General features: G+C 36.4%; 1 protein-coding gene across 2 annotated transcripts; it reads right to left on the bottom strand.

Annotated features, from left to right (window-relative positions):
- Window positions 1-913: 913 nt before the first annotated feature.
- espnla (espin like a) lies at window positions 914-24,978 on the bottom strand. 2 transcript variants are annotated; one of them, XM_083568917.1, is made up of 10 exons: window positions 24,431-24,978; window positions 20,959-21,149; window positions 17,002-17,188; window positions 14,781-14,963; window positions 14,559-14,690; window positions 4,131-4,274; window positions 3,736-3,862; window positions 3,389-3,522; window positions 3,001-3,165; window positions 914-2,912 (listed from the first exon to the last, which is right to left on the bottom strand). In XM_083568917.1, exons 1-10 carry the CDS (start codon window positions 24,722-24,724, stop codon window positions 1,440-1,442), a joined length of 3,030 nt encoding a protein of 1,009 aa, XP_083425043.1. In that variant the 5' UTR covers window positions 24,725-24,978; the 3' UTR covers window positions 914-1,439. The 2 variants fall into 2 exon arrangements, with proteins under 2 accessions (XP_083425043.1, XP_083425042.1); XM_083568916.1 differs by having other exon boundaries at window positions 3,736-3,865.
- Between the last annotated feature and the right edge of the window lie 91 nt (window positions 24,979-25,069).

Genomic DNA, 25,069 nt, shown 5'->3' on the forward strand with positions numbered 1-25,069 from the left:
CAAAATAATTAAAATAGCATTTGTAAAATGCAGGAAAATTACCCCTTATGTCTTATACATAATATTTCGTTTCCTCTTACTGCATTAAACCTCTCACTTCAATATAATTTGTGATGAAGTTATCAAGCTGGTAGCTTTCCAATAGAAATGCAAAAATGCATGCAACTCTTTAATTCTGTTTCTCACCAAGGAGCAGGTAGCAAGGAAAATGCAACTAATCAAGAAAACACATTTGTTTACTTGGGAAAATAATATCATTTAAATAGTCTCTATTAGATCTTTCTTCCTAGAAATGCCCTATTTAAAGATCTGAGCTTAGTTGATTACATATTAATAAACATAATTTGTTAAATAAGTTCAAAATTGAGCAGCAATAGACCATATAGACATTTGGACCACACTTTCAATAAAGGCATTTAAAAGAAAAACATTTTCAAAAGCGCTTAGGGGTTTTACAGAAGGCATAAATACATATATAATCAGGACATTTGTAAATTGTCATTTGTAAATAAATGTGCAAACTCTATATTTCTATGGTGAATAATAAATTTTTTAAATTGGAAATGAACTGTAATCTGTTTTTAGTTGACTAAAATACTGTATGCTTAATAAATTTATGCATTTACACAGAAGGTGCCTTTCAGATACATATAAATTAATTAAATTAAGAGCATTTTAATTGAAGTTAATTCAATTGTCTAGTAAATTGTCTAAAAAGGATTTTGGGCTAGAGCTTTGACTGTGGACTATGTGTAATGTGGCCTGCTCTGGGTTTTGTTATATATGAGTAAACATCTTGCTTCCTACTAAACAGAATTTGTATGCAAAGTGTACAGTAAAATACAGCAATACATTCAAATGGGCATTAAGAAAAGAACAAAGCAAATGTAAACACTACATTGGATAGTCCATATAAATTATCAAATGGTTTATTATTGCACCTCATTCACTGTGGAAGCTGCCAGCAGAAAAACATGTTTACAAGGTTATTTTAAAGTTGTACACAGCAAACCTAAATTATGATTCAAACTAACATAGATCTTCATGATTAATTTCACACCATTGTAAAAAAAACTGTAGTCAAATAACAAAATTTCAACAAGGCAGAAAAAAACTAACATTTTCCGGCTAGTTAAATAGCAATGTGTGCTTAGTTGACAAGTAGGGCAACTTATTTGGGAATATGAGTTCAAATTCCAATTAGGCAAAACACTCGATGGCTGTGAGGTGTACACAGCAAAACTGGCCCTGCTCTTGGTACTGTAGGCATGACATCATTACTCTCTTGTTGATCACAAAACAGCCAGCCAATTGTCTGTATCTTTATATAGAATAGAACAGGCAGCAAGTATCTGACATGAAATTGAGCTAAATGGGCAGGGAATGGCTATATCTAAACATTGTCTTAAAATATAGACAATATTTCCAATGTTTCTGTATTACTCAAAGTCAAAAATCTCAGCCTCTTTTTCTTTCCAAAAGGCAAAACTCCTGTCAATGTACTTGCAGATCTCTTCATTGGTCAAGCTGGTAAAGTCTGCACTTCTCATTAAGGTATCATTTTCATCAGGTGTTGGAGTCTGGATAATTACTTTAGGCACTGGTCTTATCTCTGCTTGTGGGCTCTTCTCTAGGCTTTTCACCTGTGGAGGCACCTCGCTAAAGAACTTAATCTTAATATCCTCAAACCCATCCTTCCATTCCCTATTTCCAGCCTCAATGTCTTGGATGACAGCCTTGTGGAAATCCCGCACTGTCTCCCAGCTATAATGACCCAAATGGTCAAACACCTCAAAGCACAGCAGGTGCCTCATCTTTCTCTCATCAGCTGAAAGGTCCTGCTCAAGGATGTGAAAGTAGCCTAGCATGAAAAGATCAAGTGTCAGAGAGTCATATTCAAACGCTGCTCCATTCATGCGGGGCAGGAACTGCTCAGGTGAGTAAAGGGCCTGCTGACGATTAAGCCTCCGGATTTGCCGTGATGGAACAATTGAGATCATGCTTCTCCAGTTGCCAATCATTTTGTTGATGGTGCTTCGTTGCTTGAGAAATTGTCCCAAAGAGCCTTGCTCTATCATCTTTTTTGGTGAGATATCCAAACTGGATTTGCGGTGAACTTGGCTCTTTTCTGGCATCTCAACACTGTCCAGGCTGAGCTTCCTCTGGGCCTTTTTGAGAGTTACAGCATAAGCAGACCTCTTCCAGTGACCCAGAAAGAGGACGACAATACGCTCCTTGCGTAGGCTAGTGCTTTCCATAACATTGGTTAATTCTTCATTGTCCCTCCCTGAATCATTTTGCTCCAGTTCTGCTAGCTCATCATTGTCTGAGGGTCTTATTAAGGCACTCTCAGGTGCTTTTTCCTCTTGCACACACAGTTCTGTACTCTCTGAATCCTCAGGAACTGGAGGACAGTTATTCTCAAAGTTGGACTTCAGATTGCTCACAGACACTCCAAATTCAAGAATCTCATTTTCAATTTCTGCCCTACGTCCCCGGGATGAAGTTTGCCTCTCAAGGCTTTCAGAGAACACAGTAACAAGTTCAGAGTTAGGCATTTTGGAAGTAGACTCATCAGTCAAGTTAGTCATAAGTAGCGACATGCTCATGACGATGCCAGATATCCGATTACACCACAAAGGCAGTTTAACCTGTGTATTAGAGTTTCTGTACTGAGTATTGACTGTTATGTTGACAATGGGTGCTGGAAGAATGTTTCGGAGTTCCTCGACAAGGCGAGCCAGCTCCATTTCATAGCCCTTGCAGTTTTTTTGCATTGAGACACTTTTGATCTGCTTCTCCAGGTAGATGAGATCATCTTCAGTTAGCATCTCTCCAAATGGTCCCAGTATAGCATTGTGTGCTTGAGAATATCTCCAGCTGTCCATCTTGGCATATCTGTTTCCATTCTCCTGTTAAGGACATACAACATGGTTGTTTTCAATCCAAAAGCAGCTATGAGATAACTCAACAAATATCTACTGCAATCTTAGTACTTACCTTCCTTCTCTGGGCTTCATCATCCAGCAGTCTAGCCTGCAGCTGCCTCACCATCACTTGTCTCTTCCATTCAGCTATAGGCCTGCCCTTCTCATCAAGGGTTGGCACCAGGTAGTCAATATCAGATAGGTTAGCTTCCTCTGTTGGTAACACCACCATCCTATTCTAAAAGTAGACACCAAATTAAATATATGTATTAACATCTTATTTTTTTATCACTAAATATTGTCATATGTACTGTTGCATACAGTACAGCATTAAGACTTTGTATCTAATTCATTGTATTTTTAAACCCAAACTCATTCAAGCCACAGGTAAACCTTAAACAGCAAGCAATTTCTATACAACATTCTATTAAAAAGAATAACACACTATTTAATGTACATACAGCAGGAGTCAATCTCTCTGATAATCCAGATTTTCTCAGTGAGTTGATTGATTTCATATCTCCAAGTTTCATAGTTCCCAAAAGCTTTCTCCCTTTCTCTGGAACCGGTTTACTGGAGTTTAAGTTCTTCGTCACTGCAATGACATGAACATTATTTCTTCTTCTCATATGTTTCCGCTCTTGCTCTGATCATATTTACACAGCCTGATTAGCATTACTCACTATAGTGGAATTAAGTCATTTAGTGAAATTAAGGAAGGAAGAGTCAATAATGATGTCAGTTCCCATAAGCAACTTTCAGAGGTAAAAAAAGGGGGGAAAAATCAGGCTCAATGAAGTTCTCTCACCCGTGCTGGCTATTTGGCTGTGCAGAACACTGCTGGTCAAAGTCTTTTTAGATGATAAAAGATGAGGGAAAGGGGAAGAAGAAAGAGGGAGAGCAGATGAAGCTTCAGGGGTATCTTTAGTCTCAGTCTGCTGAAGGAAGACATAATAATAATAGTAATAATCATCATCATCACCATCATCATAATCGCATGAAGCTTATGCCCACAGTTCCACCTATTGAATCAGTGTTTAGTAAAGCTACTTGGAATCTAAAAATTAAGACTTCTGTATTACAACATTATGTTTGCAAATTAGAGTTCAAACTGAAGATGATGTGATTAAATAAAACAAACACAGCTTTGTGCAAAATCGCAAGAAATGGGCCATAATTCCATTAATATTAAATGCTCTTAACCTTAAGCCTTTCCATCTCTTGTTCGAGTTCACTGATCTTTTTGTAGTAGTCTCCCGAACTGGGTTTCCGTGACACCACTGGCCTCTCCCTCAGCTCGGCTTTCAAAGAATCACTCTCCTTTAGAAGTTGAACAGCACCACGGGGCTAAAAAAAAAAAAATCACACATACACAATTATTTATTTTATTTAGTTATCTGAAAGTTGTCCAACATTTTGCAGGCCATTAACAAAACACTCACAAACACTGGTTAACATTTTGTTACAACAGACCAACAAGACTGAGTGTCCATTTCCACCTCACACTTCCCAGAATAGGCACCAGAACCATTAGAACACCAGGTAAAGCAGTTTTAGTGAAGATGAATTCATGTATTTCTGGATACATAATGTGATTATATATCTATATACTGTATAGCCGTTTAGTTTCTGAGGACTATAAATTATTGTTGCTAATTATTGTTTTAATATTGGCAGATTTAATTCAATATTTTTGAAATAAGAGTTACAACACTAAAATCAAGAAATGCCTGCTATTTACCTCATACCTCTTACTATCCGTAATGCAGCTACTTAATGTATTGCCTACACCCATTTCTAATCATAACTTTTTTGTTCAGAAGTTGACCAGTCAAATGTCTCATGTCTCATAGATACCAGACAAATGTCCCCTCAAGGTAAAAAAAAATAAATATATATACCTATTTATTTTGTCCATAAGAACATATGATCATACTTATAGCAATATGTGAGAACACACACACACACACACACACACACACACACACACACACACACACACACACACACACACACACACACAAACTTCAAAGGGAATGTTGATATGCAGTATTACACTGCTGTTGCTCATCTCTATGAGGTGGTTCTTCGTGTTTCCTCTCACATGAGGCTTTGATGTCCACAGATCACAAAATACTCTGTGACACTGCTCGGATGCAGCTGAGGACAGACTTCCCAGAAGTTGTGCATTTCATAAATAGATAAACACCGGGTGGTGGGAAAAACTTTTTAAAAAAACATGGTTATGCAGAGTAGTTTCAGAGAAATAAAACATTACCCCACCCATTCTTTCAGTGACCTTTTCACATCAGTTCAACGTCCTCACTCACACTCATCTGCTCATACAAGTGGCTTTAATCAAAGCCAGTGGACAGCATGGTGCATTTGGTTCCCATTAGCTAACAGGCTCATCTGAAGCTAGAGCATCGGATGCAAAATCCCTGCAGCCCTCGCATTCTCATCTCTACCTCGCAGGCCACACAGGGACTGATAAGAAAATTACGAGGATGAGGGAGGCAGTAAATACTCCACATGTGGCCTTTCCGGTGATGGACAAAATGTTTACAGTGGGATCATTAGTGATAGTGTTAAATTATATTGGAGGACTTTACAGGGAACATGAGGTTATACAAAGTTGAAGCAAAGTATAACATGGTGTATAGCGTGGAAGATATGGAAACACGATAAATCAAAACATACTCTATCATAATATTGTCTTTATATATTGCACGGCCAGTATCTTAAAATCAGTACATTTCATTTTTAACCTCACAAAGCAGTGCATGTTTGGTGAAATTAGTATGATACAGTATGCTGTCTAAGGTTTTATTAGCATTTTATTGCATATTGCAAAATTGAGCTACATTCACTATATATATTATTAGAAATACCTGAACCCCTGCACCTTATGACCTTGTGTAATCAGTCAATCATGTTGCAACAGTTTAATGCTAAAGTTATTCAGATATTGATCAAGGGCATCATATCAAATAGTGTGACTGAACATGGCATGGATGTTCAGAAATCTGGAAATTTCACACACAACTATATGTAAAGTTCACACCGAATGGTGCCAAAAACAAAATAAACTGAGTGACCATCGACCTACAGACCCCCTGCATACAGACTCCTTTTTGTTTTTTACTCCATTCTAGAGCTTTTCACCTACTTTAGTGCTGCTTACAGTGTGTGTGTGTGTGTGTGTGTGTGTGTGTGTGTGTGTGTGTGTGTGTGTGTGTGTGTGTGTGTGTTGTTCTGAGAAGGAAAGTAAAATGCCAACCTGACAGTACGGAAAAAGACAGCAGTGACATGGGAAGTCAAGTTTGTAAGTTATTGATGAGCATTCACCAGGCAAATGTAATAACAACTTCCAGCACCTCTGTGTGACATGCAAGTCCTTTGTGGAGGGCAACATCTGATCACTTGGTTTGAAATAGAGAGTTTCTCCACAATGCCAATTTGCAAATTCCTTTGAGACTTGGGTTCTGTGTTCTAGGTGTTGATATACTGCTTCCTAAACATGCTTGCTAAATCCACTCAGCTGAGGAGTAGCATTGCTATTTCACAGAAACATTGGCGGTTGGTGCATGAATTTGTGAAAACTTTGCCCAAGGATCAATAAGATGACAAAGTCAATGGTTATGGGAAACCACAGACATTGCAGTGTAGGCATGGAGTAGTTTTCATCATAAGATTAACAAATGACAAAATAAACTTTATATTGTGCCTGCTTTGAATATAATGGTGGTCTTGTATAAATATGGATAATTTGGGTGCTGGGGTGGCCAGTAACAGTGGCCTGTGCCCACATGATTAAATTGTCTTGGAGAAGAGATGGCACACACTTTTATCTGCTAGGCATTATACAGGGTTCTTATCTCAGTTATGTTCCTAATGTCCCAATTAGTATCTCCTGTGAAATATTTTGAATTTGGTAGAATTTACTCCTCTGTAGTTTCTTTGTGGGAGCTTGATAGAGGTTTTAAAGAAAATCAGTTTTTGGGAACCAGGCATTTAAGAAATGGTAAACAAAAGAATGTCTAGTCTGCTTGACAGGAATTCAGAATGTTATGTCTTGATATACCATAGACATTTGTGTTCTTTGAGGATCATTAAGGTATAGAGGCTCCCTTTGGACAGTTACACCTTCTTTTAGGGCTAACTTTACAACTGCAGCTCTCTTTTACCCACAGCAAATTTACATTCTGCAGAAAATAATTATTTCTAAAATAAGGTCCAGGGGGGGGAGAAATTGTCTTTTTAGTTTTGTAAAGATACAGCTTCTAGACAGTTCTCTGAAGTGTCCACCTTCACCGTGAAAGGTTTTGAAGGGTCAGGATATTTAAGAAAGGCACAGTGATGAAGGATTCTTTGACTTGCATGAACGCTCTGCTGAGAAATTCAGAATAGCGTTAATGGTGAAGCTTTGCTGCTAAAACCAGTAATACATCCTCTATAGAAATGGGCAAAACTAAAACATCTTTCCATCCTTTCAAGGGATTCAGGGGCTGGATAATGAACCAGCTGTGGGGCCTTGGTTGGTCATATTGTGCACAATAATAGCACAGTTCAAGAGTGTTTTTTGCTTTCATGTAGACCTTCTCTTGATTCTTGAACAAGAGATCCAGACAAAATAATATGGTGATGAATTAATTAAGGTAGACCTGGTCTTCTGATATGGCTGCTTAGTTCAAACAAATACCCATAAGGATACATGGCTTTGAGTAGTGCTTAATTCCAGCTACTACCTACAGCTTAGATGCGGGCATTTCATGACTGTTCTACTGCACTTAGGTTGCTCCTGTTTGTGTATGAAGAGTCTCTCTTTAAGTTCCCTCAGGTGAATGGCTGAACACATATTGGAATAATTCGGGGAAACAGCTGACAGTGAATCAAAGATATCTGCTCATGTTGTTTCGCAACTAGGTGGCCCTGAGCTGCAACAGCCTCATGCCAGGAATTACGCACTGTATCCGATTTAGTTAGGAGGGAAAAAAGGGTAAAAAAAAGTGCATTGGAAGGAAGCTATATTAATACATTTGAGCCAATATCCAAATAAACAGGCAAAATCTTGAACAGGAAACAAGCTATAGACAGGCAAACAACAAACAATATAAAATTGACTTGGCAATAATCAATAAACCTACAAATCCCAGGAAACAACAGAATAGAATGCATGGCCTGGGATAGAATGGCAACTAGGAGTGCCATTGGTGACTGGTGAATGTGAATTTGACAGTGTTTGTGGTGGATGGTTGGACAGTGTGGTTTACTGATTGCTGAAATTGACACTGATGTAAATGTACGTCTGCAAAAAAACCCCAAATATATATATATATATATATATATATATATATATATATATATATATATATATATATATATATATATATATATATATACAGTATATATATATATATAAACAGAAATGGCTGAGGAAAAATTATGATCCTTAACATGGAAAAACAAGGTAAACTAAAAATAAAAGTTGGGAGTGACAGATATAGCTTAAAGTTTAAATAGATGTAACAACATTGTTTTGTAAATGTGATAGAATTGCACAGTTAATGTGTTCAGATTCCCTATTCAACTTTAGAAATGCTGCTGCAGCCATAGCAGCTAAAGCACTTATACTAGCGTAACACACATTACTATGTCAGTCTCTCTGCCACAGAAGGAAGAGTCTCTCAACAAAATAATATAAATATGTGTAATATATACTATTATTGGGTAAATCTATAAGCATAACAGAGACAAACAAGTGTCAGATCTATACCTACTGTATGTGTACATGCATGGTGTTTAAATCTTGAACCTGGTATATTCACCTACATAACACATACACACACTTTGCTTTACAACTTGGTAGCTTTAGGACCACCCATCTTTGTTAACATTTAACAAACTATATAATCTTAAATCATGTTTATACATTAACGTCAAAGCTCTGGTGCATCTGAATGTGAATGTAAAAGAAGTGGAAAAGCTATAAAGAGCCGATTCTAAATCCTCACACCGTAAACACATAGGTCATGTTAACCCATATAAAAACAATAATAAAAACAGGCCTGGTTTTTAAAGTGTGTTGACGGCATAAGCACATTCTTTCCATATTATCACTTCCCACATTTCTGTTACATTTAGGCTTCCTGTATTCAAGCTGCCTGTATTCAAGATGGCAATTGTTTTTCCCGTATGACTCTCACACACTTAAACACATCAAACTAACAGCAGTCCCTAATGCATCACTTTCAGGCAAAACATCTGCTGCCATTTTTGACAGCTTTCCCTTCGTTTTTTGTTCTTGATTAGCAATGCTTCTCATGATGACAAATATTCATAATTAGTATCTGGACAATTTATAAAACAATAACATTCTCTTCACAAAAAAAAAGATAACAAAATCAGCATCATTATAAACAGAACATGATAAACTGGACAACAAACAATCCATTTCCTCCGTTGATCAGTAAACCTAGCAACAGTTACAGTACTTACCAAATTACTCTCAACCTGCAAGTTATCCACAGAGCTGTGCCTGGCAAAACATTAACACACATTCTGCAGCACAAAACCAGCCTCTACTTCACACCATCAACAACATCACAATCACTAGCGAGATGGTACTGCATCCAATAAGCAATTCACTCTGATCGGAGAATGTCCTCAATAATTAAAACAGTGGATTGGATAGCCAGAAGTGACTGTAATGTAGGATTAAACCAACAGCCACATGCAAACAAACAGTGGCTCTATGGAAAAGTAGCAACGGAAGTCTCTTTAATCAATTGAAGAGGAGACAGACATCGAATCTGCCTCCCACTCTACACACACACGCTGCTTGGCAGCTCTGGCCACACGTGGTTTAGGCAAATCATTAATAATGGAAATAATCAGTAATTTTTTTACTTATCTTGGAACAACACTGGTTCTGAAAGTCCGTACAAAACTGTTAAAATAAATATTTAGCCAATCAGCTACTCCAACACTGCCAGTCTATTCAGTGTTGCATTTGGGACTTAATAAGTTCCAGCACTAAACACCATCTTAGGTTAAAAGGAAAAGTCCACTCTACTTTTTCTCATAGAAAATAGGTTCTTTGTTTGTATTTTTTGGAGAAATGCTTAATTGTTTATCACTATATCAACACTGAATATGTTTTTTCTTGCCAGAAAAGGTCAAAATTAGAAACTATTATTATTAACGATAAGCAACGATACTATAATTATCAAAATAACACCTTTTTTTAATAGAGTGTAAAATCCAATAACAAAACCGCACTTAAATAACATGGACACATTTTCTTCTTCCTTTTCTTTGTGAAAGCTGCATTTCAGAGAGTCGTGAAAATGGGCATGGCACTGTTCCTAAATCCTGATTAGAGGCAACATAATGGACCTCTTGGCCAGGCTTTCTATCCTTCTGCACCCAGTTCCAACTGACCTTCTTGGTTCAGATATCACAGATCAGTAAATTTCTATTGTGTTTTTTTCAAACACCATGTTGCTGAGTCAGAGACAGTGGCTCAGTAGGAACATGGTTAGCAAATTAATCAATGGTGTGTATTGCAAGAACAGGCCATTGTAATTCTTGGTAATTAAGTGAGCTTCAGAGTTGATCATAAGCTCATCTTCACAGATCAGTGGCTCCCCTGTATGTAAGACCAACGAGACCTACCACGGTGTCTCAATGAAACAACAGAAGGGAACATATCATCTACCATCGAGCCGCCCAGACCATTACTCTGCAGAGTTTATTACAAGCACACCTGGCTTTTATATCCTTTCACAAGAACTTCACTAAATGGATCAGGTGTTTTAGGGCATCGGATCTCCAGAAAAGAGTATGAAGACCCATGATACAGTGTCACTGTCACGCTTTACTAATCAGCATGCCTTTTATTTAACTTCATGTTCATGGGACACGTGCCAGCACACAGCTGTTCCAGTTAGAATATTTGGCCTACTTGTGGTAAACTTGATCTAACATCAATATCCTTAACACTAAAGAATGAAACAATGAGCATTCTTGTAATAGGACTGTAGGCTTGACAAGAAACACGTTTGAAGATTCTGCCCGATAATTAAGACCATGTTAAAGGCAAAAGACAGCTCTATTATCACCCTCTAGTGGCTAAGCCACATCCTACTCACGATGAACATTCCACACTGAGATGTGTTCAGGTCAGAGATTATTAAACAATAGAAATGTTTCAGATACTCTATAAAAATAAAATAAAGAAAATTACTAAACTCAAAATAAAGAAAATAGCATCCTATTGAGGATTTTCAGGGCTCTGGTCAATTTTAAAATCCCTAATGTGTCACCACCAGCTGGACACAGACATAATCATGGGTGGGTCAGGCATACAAAAGTTGCTCTACAAACCAACAGGTCCTTGCTAATAAAAAATATTCAAAGAATAAGCAAGTAGTGGGTACACAACATACATTTCATTCTGAAAGTTTTTCCCTTAAGAAAATTATGTTTCACAATGAATACATCAACACATCATACTCTTTCATTAGGATAGTGCTAATAGTTTTCAAATATCTCTAACAGGTATGCATTTTACTAGTAAATCTCCAATCACTACCAGGAATCTTGAGGCTCATTTATTTATTAGGCTTGTTTTTCCTGCTCTTTCACCAGCTAGTTATTTTCAAGCCAAATGCTGCATTTTAATATCTTGTCAATCAAATAAGCCATGTTTATAGTATATAAAGTCAATTCACAACATATTGCAAGCATAAGCTGGTAAAGGATCTTTTCCATTCATTTGTGTTGCTTTTAAAGACAGATGGTCTCTTCCATTCCAGGCCTAGTGTAAAATGAGGAAGGCATGGATTTGTGTTGTAACTAAAACTTGTACTCTTGTGTTTGGATTTCAGCCCTCCGAGTGGTGGGCTGCATTCAGGCATGGTGACCTCTTTGGGATGAAACCAAACCATGAGGAAATGCCTAGCACGCAACTCGCTGGCCAGCATCCCAAACAATCCATTACAAGCACCATGAGGAAATAAGAAGGCCTGACCCAACCGTGTTAAGGAGGAGTAAAGCCATAAAAACAAGTTAATGTGCAAGTATGTAATACAGAAAGGAATATATTTGAAAAAGTACATCTATTTTGGGGGATTATGAAATTTTTTTGTGTTTTGTACAGTACCACGAAAGATTGGAGCTGAGAAAAACAAACAATAACAAGACCGCAATTGTGTAAAATGTGTGTTCACTTACAGCTGCAAATCTTAGATGATTCAACAGACATATCATAAAATATTGTGTTCACATTAACCAGTATCTATCTATCTATCTATCTATCTATCTATCTATCTATCTATCTATCTATCTATCTATCTATCTATCTATCTATCTATCTATCTATCTATCTATCTATCTATCTATCATACCTTTATGCTTTCTCTTTTTATGGTTTTATCTCGGACTAAAGCTTTCCTTCCCCTTTACCATTTGCACAGTTTAAAACAACGCTTTACAATATTTCAAATAAGCACTTTACTGCTATACCAATTATTTTTCTTCACTATATCATTAAAGCAAAGTAGAATAAACGTAAAGAAAATAAGGTGCACATTGAGGGTTACAAACATCCTGCTCTCTAACCCTGTTCTGGATTAGATTTCTGCTTCCAAGCAGTGAAACAGTAAAAACTCTGAAACTGAGCTGCTGGATTCCGTAACCAGCTCTACCTCAGGCCAGTGAAGAGAAGGTAACCGATATGTTCAAAGAGTGTAAAGGGTGCATACAGCAGCATCAGATGCCTTTCCAACCCCCCGTGCTAATTAACTCCCTATTGTTCACTGAGAGTTAGTTATTTCCGGAGTTTGATAGCACCTTAGCCTTCAATCAAGATATAAGCTACAGATTCTTCATTTAATTATTCACATCCAGTCTGGGGCAATGCTCACAATGACTAAAATAAATGTGCAAGCTTTAACTTTAAATATGCAAAAAAAATTATCTTGGAAAGAAGTTTTTAGCAAACAGTAAATAGTTCCATGAATTCAGTAAAAAATTCACTTCATATTTTGTATTTATTAAAACCCATGTTTTATATTGTGTACCTTGCAGCCTTTGTAAAAGATTGCATTGTTTTATTCTTGCTTTCAGTTAAGCTGCTGCACATATAAAATATTTTTGCACATTTGAGCAAATGTCTAAAAAAGTAAGAGTTAAAATAAGAGTTAAAAAAAATATGGAATCTGTGTCAAAATATTATACTGTATATTCAATATATACAGTAAACCTATTTTGTTGTTTAGAAATGGGTACAATACGTACATAACATTTGTTATAATATGATAAATATAAATATAAAACATAAATAAAGGAAAAGTTAAGTATATAAATATAATAGAGTATATACTAGTAGTGATTTAAGTGATTTAAGTTTTAGTGATTTAAAGTGATTTAAAGAAAAATGCTACAAATAAAGGGTATTTTAAAAAAGTTTTACAGAATAATTAATTGCAGTGATATCAGATAAAGGCTTTATAAAGAATATGCAAAATAAAGAGTTTAAGATTCCTGAAGAGACCTTGGCGGGCCTACAGGATAATTAAAAAAATCTAGAGTGAACACGTCATTCAAAAACCTCTGGACTACACACAAAGACTCTGAAATCTCTAGTTTCACTTTGAGACTAGGGTTTGGCATAAGCAGCTGTATCAATCAAAGCAAGCAGAATGGCTGAGAAGGAGTCAGAGGGCAGGAATTACTGTAAAGGAGGCTTATGATTTCTATGCATCTTGTATGCAAGGCCAAACGATTCCACATGGCAGGGTGAGCATCTGGCGTGATTGCTAAGTTGTTCTGCATAGTTTTACTGTTGTTTAAGATTTTTGTTATATCATCATCATTGTGTAAAGGTAACTTGCTGTTTTAAATTTCAGATAGACTAAGGCATGCTGACTTTTGCCCCAAACATAAAGCTGCAGTCAAATTTTTAACATTATACTGTAGGATGAGAAGCATAACGACATTTACACTAAGTCACGCCAATAATAACATGCCAAGGAAGATGTAAATAAAATGTAAAATAATATGTTTTAACTGATGTACGGCATAAAATGACATACTGGCCTGTGTTTAGTATAACTGTAATAAAAACATATGCTAACAAAAGCAGAGTATTTTCTGTTACAAAACAGGAACAGTTGAACTAAGCTTAAAATGTAACATGGAAAAGTGCAAATGTGAAGAGATTGAGAGTGAGAGAGATTGAGTGATGAAACAGAGACAAAGACATTTTAAATAAGGCCTCTTTACTTATCAATCCCCAGTATTAATGTATTCAATCACTGCAGTATCCTGGTAAGATTTGTGATAGATCTGAAATGAAATATTGGGAATGCACACTCTATGGGATCAAACCTGGGACCAGCAATTTGTGAGGCAGCTATGCTACTCACTGTTCCATCAATCCACCTATTTCCAAACATGAAATATTGTTGCGTATGAAAAATACCAAAATAAGCATGATTTCTGACCGAACAAATCATGCTAAGGTTTTTTTTTATCATTTGTTTGAGAATAACGCCAACTTTTTTGGTCTTACTTAAATGATCTTATAGACAAAAAATAAATTAAATTGAAAACAGTCATCCTTACGTCTGTCTCCACTGAGCGCAGGTATCTGGCACACTCATAATGGCCATTGTATTCAGCCAGATCTGCTGCAGTGAAGCCGTCGACATCTCTTTCTGAAGGGCTGACCCCATGACTCAGAAGTATCTTGCAGCACTAAAGAAATCATGATACTGATTTAGGGTATGATTTATAACAGTGACAAAAACGCTCCTAACTTTTCAAGATGCAAAATTAGGGCTGTACCTCCATCTCCCCATTCTCTGCTGCATCATGTAAAGGAGTGCCACCCCAGTCATCTTTGATGACCTTTGATCCAGTGCGAAGCAGCCTCTCCAGGATTCTACAATGCCCCCCACTGGCAGCAAAATGCAAAGCACTGGCACCTTCGTTATCCTGGCTCGACAAGCTGATGTCCGTAAAAGAGGCCTATAAATAACAAGCACAAGTTTAGTACAGTTTACCTGGCACAATAAACTGATATGAAAATGACATTAATTAGAAATACAAGGTCATGGTGTTTCACATATGCACTAAAATATACAAACCCGATTCCAAAAAAGTTGGGACACTGTACAAATTGTGAATAAAAACAGAATGCAATGATGTGGAAGTTTCAAATTTCAATATGTTATTCAGAATACAACATAGATGACATATCAAATGTTTAAACTGAGAAAATTTATCATTTTAAGGGAAAAATAAGTTTTTAAGATTTTAAATTTCATGGCATCAACAGATCTCAAAAAAGTTGGCACAAGGCCATGTTTACCACTGTGTGGCATCCCCTCTTCTTTTTATAACAGTCTGCAAATGTCTGGGGACTGAGGAGACAAGTTGTTTAAGTTTAGGAATAGGAATGTTGTCCCATTCTTTTCTAATACAGGCTTCTAGTTGCTCAAATGTTTTAGGTGTTCTTTGTCACATCTTCCTCTTTATGATGCGCCAAATGTTTTCTATGGGTGAAAGAGCTGGACTGTAGGCTGGCCATTTCAGTACCCGGATCCTTCTTCTACGCAGCCATGATGTTGTAATTGATACAGTATGTGGTCTGGCATTGTCAAGTTGGAAAATGCAGGGTCTTCCCTGAAAGAGACGACGTCTGGATGGGAGCATATGATGTTCTAGAACTTGGATATACCTTTCAGCATTGATGCTGCCTTTCCAGATTTGTAAGATGTGTTTTCCAGCCTTGACCCTTACGCACAGAGATTGTTCCAGATTCTCTGAATCTTTGGATGATATTATGCACTGTAGATGATGACAACTTTTCTCTGAGAAACTCCTTTCTGATATTGCCCCACTATTTTTTGCCGCAGCTTTGGGGAAATTGGTGATCCTCTGCCCATCTTGACTTCTGAGACACACTGACACTCTGAGAGGTTCTTTTTTACCCAATCATGTTGCCAATTGACCTAATAAGTTGCAAATTGGTCCACCAGCTGTTCCTTATATGTACATTTAACTTTTCCGGCCTCTTATTGCTACCTGTCCCAACTTATTTGGAATGTGTAGCTCTCATGAAATCCAAAATGAGCCAATATTTAACATGACATTTCAGAATGTCTCACTTTCAACATTTGATATTTTATTTATATTCTATTGTGAATAAAATATACGTTTATGAGATTTGTAAATTATTGCATTCCTTTTTTATTCACAGTTTGTACAGTGTCCCAACTTTTTTGGAATCGGGTTTGTACTGTATGTGCAACAAGATATGTAGATTAGGAGCATAAACAACTAGAAATGGTCAAGAAAAGCTGAGGGGAAAGTAACTACAAAGAATACTGCAAGCCAGATCAGTTGCACTGTGAAATAGATTATACAGATTTTAATACTTATTATTTGTGACATGAGGACAATGTGCCACACTAAAAAGCAAATACTTATTTCTTTTGGTCTTTACTTTTTTTTGTAAGAATTACACACTAATTCCATAAGTTGGAAGTTTTAGTTGTATTCCATAAGTTGTTAGAATTTTATCCTGCCCAACAAAAATTTATCCTTGGAGAGGTTTTCCATATGATCTACGATGTCCATGGTGTCTGTTCTGATCAGGGAAGAATCACACAGCACACAGAATGGCGCATATGTTCTTCTTCAGTTTATTGCAGAGTGAAAATGACTTAAATTTTACTTTTATTAATTTGTTGCTGTTGTGCCAAAATTAAATGCATTCATTATTTTATAACAACCCTAAGCTATCCTCACTCTGATCAGATGAAGTTAACTAAATAATATAGTATATCTTCAAATTTCAACTGATTTGAAATTTGAATTCAAATTCCCATAACTTTCAGAAATATATCTCAAAATATATATACAAAAAGACAGTAGTAAAAAAAAAAAAAATAGTACAATAAGCCATGTTTTGTTTGCTATCAGTAAACTTTGGCGATTACTATGAAACCAACAAGAGATAGCATTTCTGAAGTATTCAAACGAAGAATGCAAAAGCACGCACCAGCCAGACAACTAGAGGATAGTGACCCATGTGAGCAGCGGCATGCAGAGGTGTCATGCCATCCTGAGCTCTGAGATTAACATCAGCACCACAGTCCTTCACTAGATACTCCACCACATGCAGATGGCCCTCCTGACAGGCCAGGTAGAGCGGTGTTGCCCCCATGAAAGTCTGACGGTTCGCACATCTGTGAAAGTGCAAATCATCATGCTAGAACAGCAACATAAAAAACATTAACATCTTATGGAGCCCCTGACACATCCTGCTATGCTCATTTAAAGTACCCAACACAGAATTTTGAATACAATATATCCTGTTTGCCTCCCTCTAAATCATAGGTCCCCAAAGTTTTTATTATGGTGGGCCAAAAATTTTACTTGATTGAGGGGTATGGGCTGAAAATAAATGTTGCATTATACCAAACTCTCTCTCTCTCTCTCTCTCTCTCTCTCTCTCTCTCTCTCTCTCTCTCTATATATATATATATATATATATATATATATATATATATATATATATATATATATATATATATATATATATATAATGAACGTTGTTTAATTAAGCTATTCATTGACCACTAATGAGAAATGAAGCTGTTTTAAAGGTTTTTTAAAGCCATTTCTTTCCCCTTCTCAAAAATGGCATATTGTGTCAAATCAAAGGTCACCACAGACCAACTTTGGTCCGCAGGCCATAGTTTGGGCATCTCTGCACTGCAAATGATATGGATACAGTTATACAGTAAATCCAAGATAAGATTCTTGGAACTAAAAATTAACATATTAAGACCACCAAGTTGAGTTTCTCAAGATATTGTTTGTGGCCACAAAGTACTTCACTTGTGGAAATGATTATATTTTAAAATCACTTAGACAAAGAGACATGAATTGAGTTAAACCATTGTGACCACAGAAATGTAAGCATAGAGATCACTCATAACATTTTGCTTATAGTCTTGGAATGATGCATAAACACATACTGGAGTCACTGATGTTGCTATGTGGATACCAATAGCAAATCCTCCATTCCTGACACATAAAAAATTGTAGGCATGTATTAAGTAGGACATTCCTAATAAAAGTGCATTGTTATGGTATCTTATGCCCACAATAATTCATACCCACTAGACACTTAGTTTGTGGCCTTGAAATATAAACTTGTGGCTTTAATATATTAACTTCCAAGCTGAATATATGAAATTGTGGCTACGCTTTATTAAAATGAATCACTGTTTATCCTCAGCAGCTTCACATAATGGTGTAGACCCATTACTGAAAAGCTGCTTTGTGACACTGTCTTATGGTAAAATCACCATACAAGTGATGGTAAATTGAATTAACAAGTAATAAGTAATAATAGTCTTTTGACCTAGAAATAATAATTTATCTGAGAACAATATCGGAAAGTCCGAAAAATGTATTGTTTTTTTTTTTTTTTTAAGCAATGAGATCAGATGGAAAGATTTTTCCACAGAGCCAAAGATTCCAGTAATCTCACAGGGCTTTCAGCAGATTTTTCAACAAAGTCACACATTGTGCTCAGATCTGCCAAGATAACGATCTTCACGCTTATCTGCAACTCATCAAAAACAGAGCTCTAAATATGAACTCAAACTCTAAATATGAATTTCTCATCCAAAGCTAAACACTCTTCTTTGTTTCTGTGCCGTGAAATAAAATCATAATTATTCTAAGAGACGTGCTGTTTTTAAAGATCTGTGCTCATTTTGTATGGCAAACTCTTCATCCATAATCATTTGAAAATATTTTAATCAAGAATTTGGTGCATGTTAATGTTTGTATCAGAGCGTTGTTGCATTTGCTTTTGCAAGGCAAAACATGTTCATTTAAATGTATTTAACTAATAGATTATCATTTGTATAGTAAAAACTATTGATAGTCTTCAAAAAAAATCAGTCTTAAAGGTTTTATTTAACATTTTTGAGGGAAAAAAAGTTAGTGTAAATAAGATCTTAGTATTCCTTGCTTATTATTTAAACATAAACTATAGACATTAGAATTGTATTCTTTGTTTAAAGTCAGAAATTTCATTTGTGTTTGTATCATCTATATATATATATATATATATATATATATATATATATATATATATATATATATATATATATATATATATATATATATATATATATATATATATATATATATATTATTCCCTCAAATGAACTATAAGGACTAAACACAGTGCCTCTTAGAAATAAGCAAGGACCAAAAAAGACATAGATTGTTAAGGTTGATGTGGAAAACTTGAGTTCTCTGCACAGTGCTCTGACCCCCACCCTACTGACCACCTTTAGGAGAAATTGGAACAGTAGACCTTCTTGCCCGACCTCATTGTCCAACCTCACTAATGCACTTGTTCCAACAGCCACATTGTTAAATTAAGGGCAAAACCTTCCCAGAAGAGTGGAATTTTAGCAGCAAATTGGGGAACAACTTTGGATTAAGATGTCAAGCATATGGGTATGATGGTCATGTATCCACATACTTTTCATCCTACAGCATGTTGTATCAAATGTGTACTTCGAGTAAAAATAATAAAAGCTAACTATAGCATATTGAATGAAAAGTCAACCTATTTTTCATCTAAAATATGTGAGTTATAACATATTTCCACACCAGGTCCAAATGCAGATTGAACACCACTTGCACACATGCATAATATTTCTCTACATGCAGGCTATTATTTTTTCTCTTTTCCCACCTATGGTTGATTTCCTTTACCCTCTAGTCAGCCCTTTCACAGTTTAACTCAAACATCCTTTCTCGCTCTACTGCCACATCACACGCCTGTTCGACTTGTGTGGCCAGCAAAACGATCATATTTTCTGATCCTTAACATGACATCACCACTTCACACTGAGACTTAAATAAAGCAGACAGAAATTGCTTTTTCAACCATGCAATGACTCCATCAGTGGGGTTATATCAATGCACCAGTAATTATACACTGCCAAATAAAGTTCTCAGTTAATCCCAAATGGTTGGTGCTAAGTTCATAGGATCACCTGAGTGTTTGGTTAAATCCAGCCACATCCTGAGGTAAACAAGGTTTACGTTGGATCTCATTAACGTATAGTATTCTTTTTACTGCTCATTATTTTAGCAATTTTATTTCCTGTGTAAAATCATATCACAAATAATACCTACTAACGCTCGAGAAACACACACAGACATAAAAGCTATAATTGCTTTATGCTCGGCAGTATACTATCCTATAGTTATCACTTAACAACAACCTTGATATACTGTAAAGCCACAATAATGTGAATAAATTAAACTGCTAGACTCTAGTATGTGCTGGACTGTAAAAAATAGTAAGCAATTAGTTAACAACCATCATTTATTTTACATCTGCTGTATTTCAGTTAATGATTATAATTTTTTTTGTCCCCCAGTGCAAATTGGGGAGTTTCTTACACCACTGCACTCAAGGCCCATCACAACACAGACTCTATCATTTCTATACAAACAAGAAGACACATTCTCACTTCTATTTGTTTATACCCATCTATTACAGCTTCAATTTTTGGTAAACAGCTTCTACTTTTTTACACTGATTTAAAGCTGGGATTTATGGAAGCATTGTAAAAAAAAGCCAGCATTGGAAAAACGCTACATGAAATCACACCTGGAGATTCTAATTAGGGATGGTTCCAGATGAATACTTAGAAAAGCTGTTTTATTAACTTAACATTTGGATTTCAATAAAGAAAATACCCTGTACCTTCATTTGTAAATCAAATGATAAAAATCCCAATTAATCCAAATTTAAGTTTTGGTTATAACACCTTACAATGAAAACGTTGTCACCCACTGTCCTCAGGTAATTAGTAGACCTTATACCTAATTATGACAAGTCTATTTAAACTGTGTGTAGATGAAATTGAGCACAACTGAGAACATTTAGAACATTTTACATTCAGTCTCTTACTTTGGAGCTTTTCCTATCAAAAGTTTCAGACAGGTAAGTTCGCCCCTGGCAGCAGCATAGTGAGCGGGGATGGCACCACAGTTAGTTTCCTCCTCAGCTCTGCCCCCAGAGGCCAGCAGCCAACCAACAACCTCAATCCTTCCAAACCGTGCCGCAAGATGGAGTGTAGTGGTTCCTGCATCATCCTGCTCCTGAAAGGTTTGTAGAATTTTAATTTGTAGAAACTGAATAAAACACATACATACATACATGCATACATACATACATACAAGAAAATTTGTGCTGTGATGAATTAAAACGCATTTTGTCTTTAGTAAGCTACCAGAAAAGCTATTGATGATCACGCTGTTGTGCAATAGAGGGACTGTATCATGAAAAATTAGATTTTTTTAAATACAGAATTATTGAAATTAAAAAAAATTTTTATTTGATCTTCACTAATTGCTTTGTCTTTGTTGTATTTGCTTTAGGTGGCACCTATTCCAGGAAGAAGTATTACATCCTAAAAGGGCTGCCAATCAATAACAATGCAATATTCATGCACACATGCAACAAATGTACATCTAGGGATAGTTAACATACTTGCATGTTCTTAGGATGTAAAAGGGAACTGGAAGAAAACAGACACACCCAAGTTCAGGCTCAAACTAAGGACATGAAGAGGCTGGAAAGCTACCGTCTTGTACTTCTGTACAATTCCTTCTATGCGCCATACAATCCTAACTGTAGGATTTGTATTTTTTCATAGGTGTGAGGTCAATATGATGAACATACAATATTTTGCATTTTCAGTCAGCAGCACAGTCCACTTGCTTTAATCTGTAACAGACCTATTTGGAGTAGAGAGATGGGTAAATGTTGTGTGTTTCTTGGCTCCTGAAAAGCAAAAAAGCAATATAACTTTCCAAAAAAGCCTAAAAAATCCTTTGTGGCGCCTGAACTGTATTTTTTTGTTCTTTGACAAAAGAAAAGCCAGAGCTTAGGTTTGTTTAGCATATTTTAGCTTTGACTTATTTTTTATTGTGAGACAATACAACGTAGGCTTTGCCAAAACATAAATCCTGAACAATGAATCAATTCCAACAGGAAGCTAACAACATGTAAGTAGTATAGAAAGATAATATTTACACCATACCTACACTTCTGTGGCTTTGAACTAGCTCATGGTGCTTGATATGGAAAAATATCATATATTTCAGAGTATAAGCCTTGTTTATCATACTATTTGGTGGGAGTATTGCATGTCATTTCCTATGTGAACAGTAATGTTAATTAGAGCAGAGGTTATGTCCATATCGGGCTCAAAGACAATAACAAAAACCTTTTGTTGAATTCTAAGAGATAAAGAGAGGTTGGATGTCATGTTGGCAGCGGCTTTTAGCAAGCATTCAGTGCTAATATACACTTCTGCAAACCAGATCTCTAAATTGGCTCGGCATCACACTCACTCCTCCAGCAGTGTAATTAAATTAGGGAAGTCATCTTTATTTAAGTGGGCAGAGGAAATGTTTATTAATTATTCAATCCTCATACCACGTTGACTGCGTGTTGGCATGCATTGCCTGACAAAATAAAAGCATTCAAATCTCTCTGACAAACTTCAGCAAGACCACCAACTTGGAATAATGTTATCGCTTTAGTGAATGATAACAAGGCACTTAAAACATGTACTTTAATCCAAAGCAGCTGGCCATAAATTTGATCAAGAGGTTGTTGAGGTTAAAAGAACTGGTTTGCATTAGTGGGAAAAAGGGCTGTGGGGTCTCAGAGGGGCCACATGCGCCACACAGTCCTCCAGTAAACAGCGAGCCCCCTTGGCCTTCATCTGGTCCTGATTAAAGCAGTCATGCAACACTACTATACAAAGAGAGAACGGAAAAAGTGCGGGTGATGTAACTGCACCATCCACACTGTCCTGCAGCTGATTATGCATAGGCTTATATTTATAACAGGTGGAACAGTCGGTGTTAGTGCTGTTTCGCACATGGGCTCGCTATCGCCTCAGAGATAGTTCATCAGGCAAGAATTTACTTTCAATCTCTACAAGCATGCTTTCAGACATAAAAATCTTGCATACAAGCACATCAAAAATTCAGTATCGTTTAAAACTGACCTCATTAATTGGACATTCTATGCCAAATGTTTCTGGACACCTCACAATCACAATTACTTTTTTTTTAAAGATTTCCTTTAAGAAGACTTTCTATTACATTTTGGAGTGTGGCTCTGGGCATTTATATTCAATCAGCTAAATGAGCATTAATAAGGTCAGGCATTGACGTTCTAGGAGTCAAACAGGCAGCATTCAGTTCTTTTTAAAGGTGTTCATTAGGGGTTGATGTTAGTCCATTGTTTAGGCCATTCAACTTCTTCTACAAAGCTTGTGCTAAAGCTCACTTTTTGCACAGGGCCATTGCTATGCTGGAACATGTTTGGGCCACTTACTTCTAGTGAAGAGAGTTTGTAATGCTACACCACACAAAGACATTCTAGACAATTTTGTGTTTACAGATTTGTGGCTTTGGTCTGGGGAAGAACCACATAGGGTCTTGTAGCGTCTCGGTCAAGCATATGCTTTTAAGGAAAAAAAATATATATAAATAATATATAATAATATAAAATAACCTCTTAAGCAGCAAGTCCTGCTAGTAGTACTTTTCTTTTATACAAATATGTATTTAAAGTAAATGCATTTTAAACATATGTGTCCTGCACAGCAACATATGTGCATATTTAAGGCAAAAAATGATAACATAAGAGAAAACCTAAAGTCTAAACTTTATCTTGCCTATCACAACCCTGTAACTACACATTACCTTACATTTTAATAAGTAAAATTCTTCATGTAATTCTTCTGTGTGAAAAAAAAAAAAAAGAACCATTTAACACCTTGTGCTTGCCTGATCATGCATTATACAGTATTTTAGGAATCACATATTTTACATTAATTTTCATCCAAACCATACGAATTATATGGAAAAGGAAAAGTATGTTTACTTGTTCTTAATTTTGTTAATTTTTTAGTGATATTTTGTTATTTACTAATAATGCTTAGAATGTTACAGAAATTATAAGCTGAAATTGGATTAATCATTTACAAAATACAATTTAGGTAAATAAATACAATGCCCTTGATATCTGCATGCTGGTCAGGTCAAATACATTCTGTCTGTTTCTTAATTCTGGAGTGTAAAAAAAAACTTTTTAAGAGCAAAATACAGTCATTGACATAAATGAAACTGTATAAAACATTATTGTTGTCTACAATTGGTTTACCCTATGAGATGTTGCGACTTGTAAAACGTTGATATATTGTTTAACAGAAGCTGAAGATGGCTCTACACATGGCTCTTTTGATTTTCTCAGCAAATTTGGTGCAGTAGAATATGTATGTTAAGAAACTTCAGAGCAGCATCAGTCACTGAGAACCTTTTAATTCTCATTCAAACTGCTATAAGTGCCCAAAGCTCACCTGCACACTGCATCCGGCATACTGCACCAGCCATTGTAGCTCTCGTGTGTGGCCTGTAGCAGCAGCATCATGAACAGGTGTAGCACCATTCAGAGCCTTTCCATTAGCCAACAATCCTGCTTCAACCACCAAGAAGCGCAGGCAGTGTAGTTGGCCACAACGTGCCGCATGGTGAACTGGTCCGGCTCCGTGGGCATCAACAATGGCTGCTGTCAAATTCCCATTTGTGAACAGCTGCTTTAGAGTATCTAGATCCCCAACACGAGCAGCAGCTATGGCTTTATGGAGTACCATCTCCTTACTACTCTGGCCATCTGAGTCCAGACTAGACACTCTCTAGCAAAGCTAAACCTGACCACACACACACACATGGCTAGAGCAAGCTGATACCACAGTGGGTAGTCAGGATAGTGTATGTCTCAATGACAGAGAGGTGCAGGTCAGGCTCAGTGAGCTGTTAAGTTAATGAAAGATGTCCTGCTATGCCATGAAAGTGCAGCTTCTCATGGACCAGCAGTCACCTTTGTGCCCAGACTGACACATGCCACCATACCCCCAGGGCAAGAACAAACCATGCCCCTAGAAATATAAGTACAGACATCTGAAAGCATATGAAGGGTTAACAATTCATTCGTTGAC

Source organism: Silurus aristotelis, assembly GCF_946808225.1.
Source record: "Silurus aristotelis genome assembly, chromosome: 2".
NCBI lineage: Eukaryota > Metazoa > Chordata > Actinopteri > Siluriformes > Siluridae > Silurus > Silurus aristotelis.

What these genes read in the sequence shown, in the direction of transcription:
- espnla (XM_083568916.1), bottom strand. Translation starts at nt 24,724, where the DNA reads ATGGTACTCCATAAAGCCATAGCTGCTGCTCGTGTTGGGGATCTAGAT. An exon ending in TTGATAGGAAAAGCTCCAAA is followed by an intron (nt 17,189 to 20,958) that starts GTAAGAGACTGA and finishes GCACTTTCACAG; the next exon opens with ATGTGCGAACCGTCAGACTT. An exon ending in ATGAAGCCCAGAGAAGGAAG is followed by an intron (nt 2,913 to 3,000) that starts GTAAGTACTAAG and finishes TGTCCTTAACAG; the next exon opens with GAGAATGGAAACAGATATGC.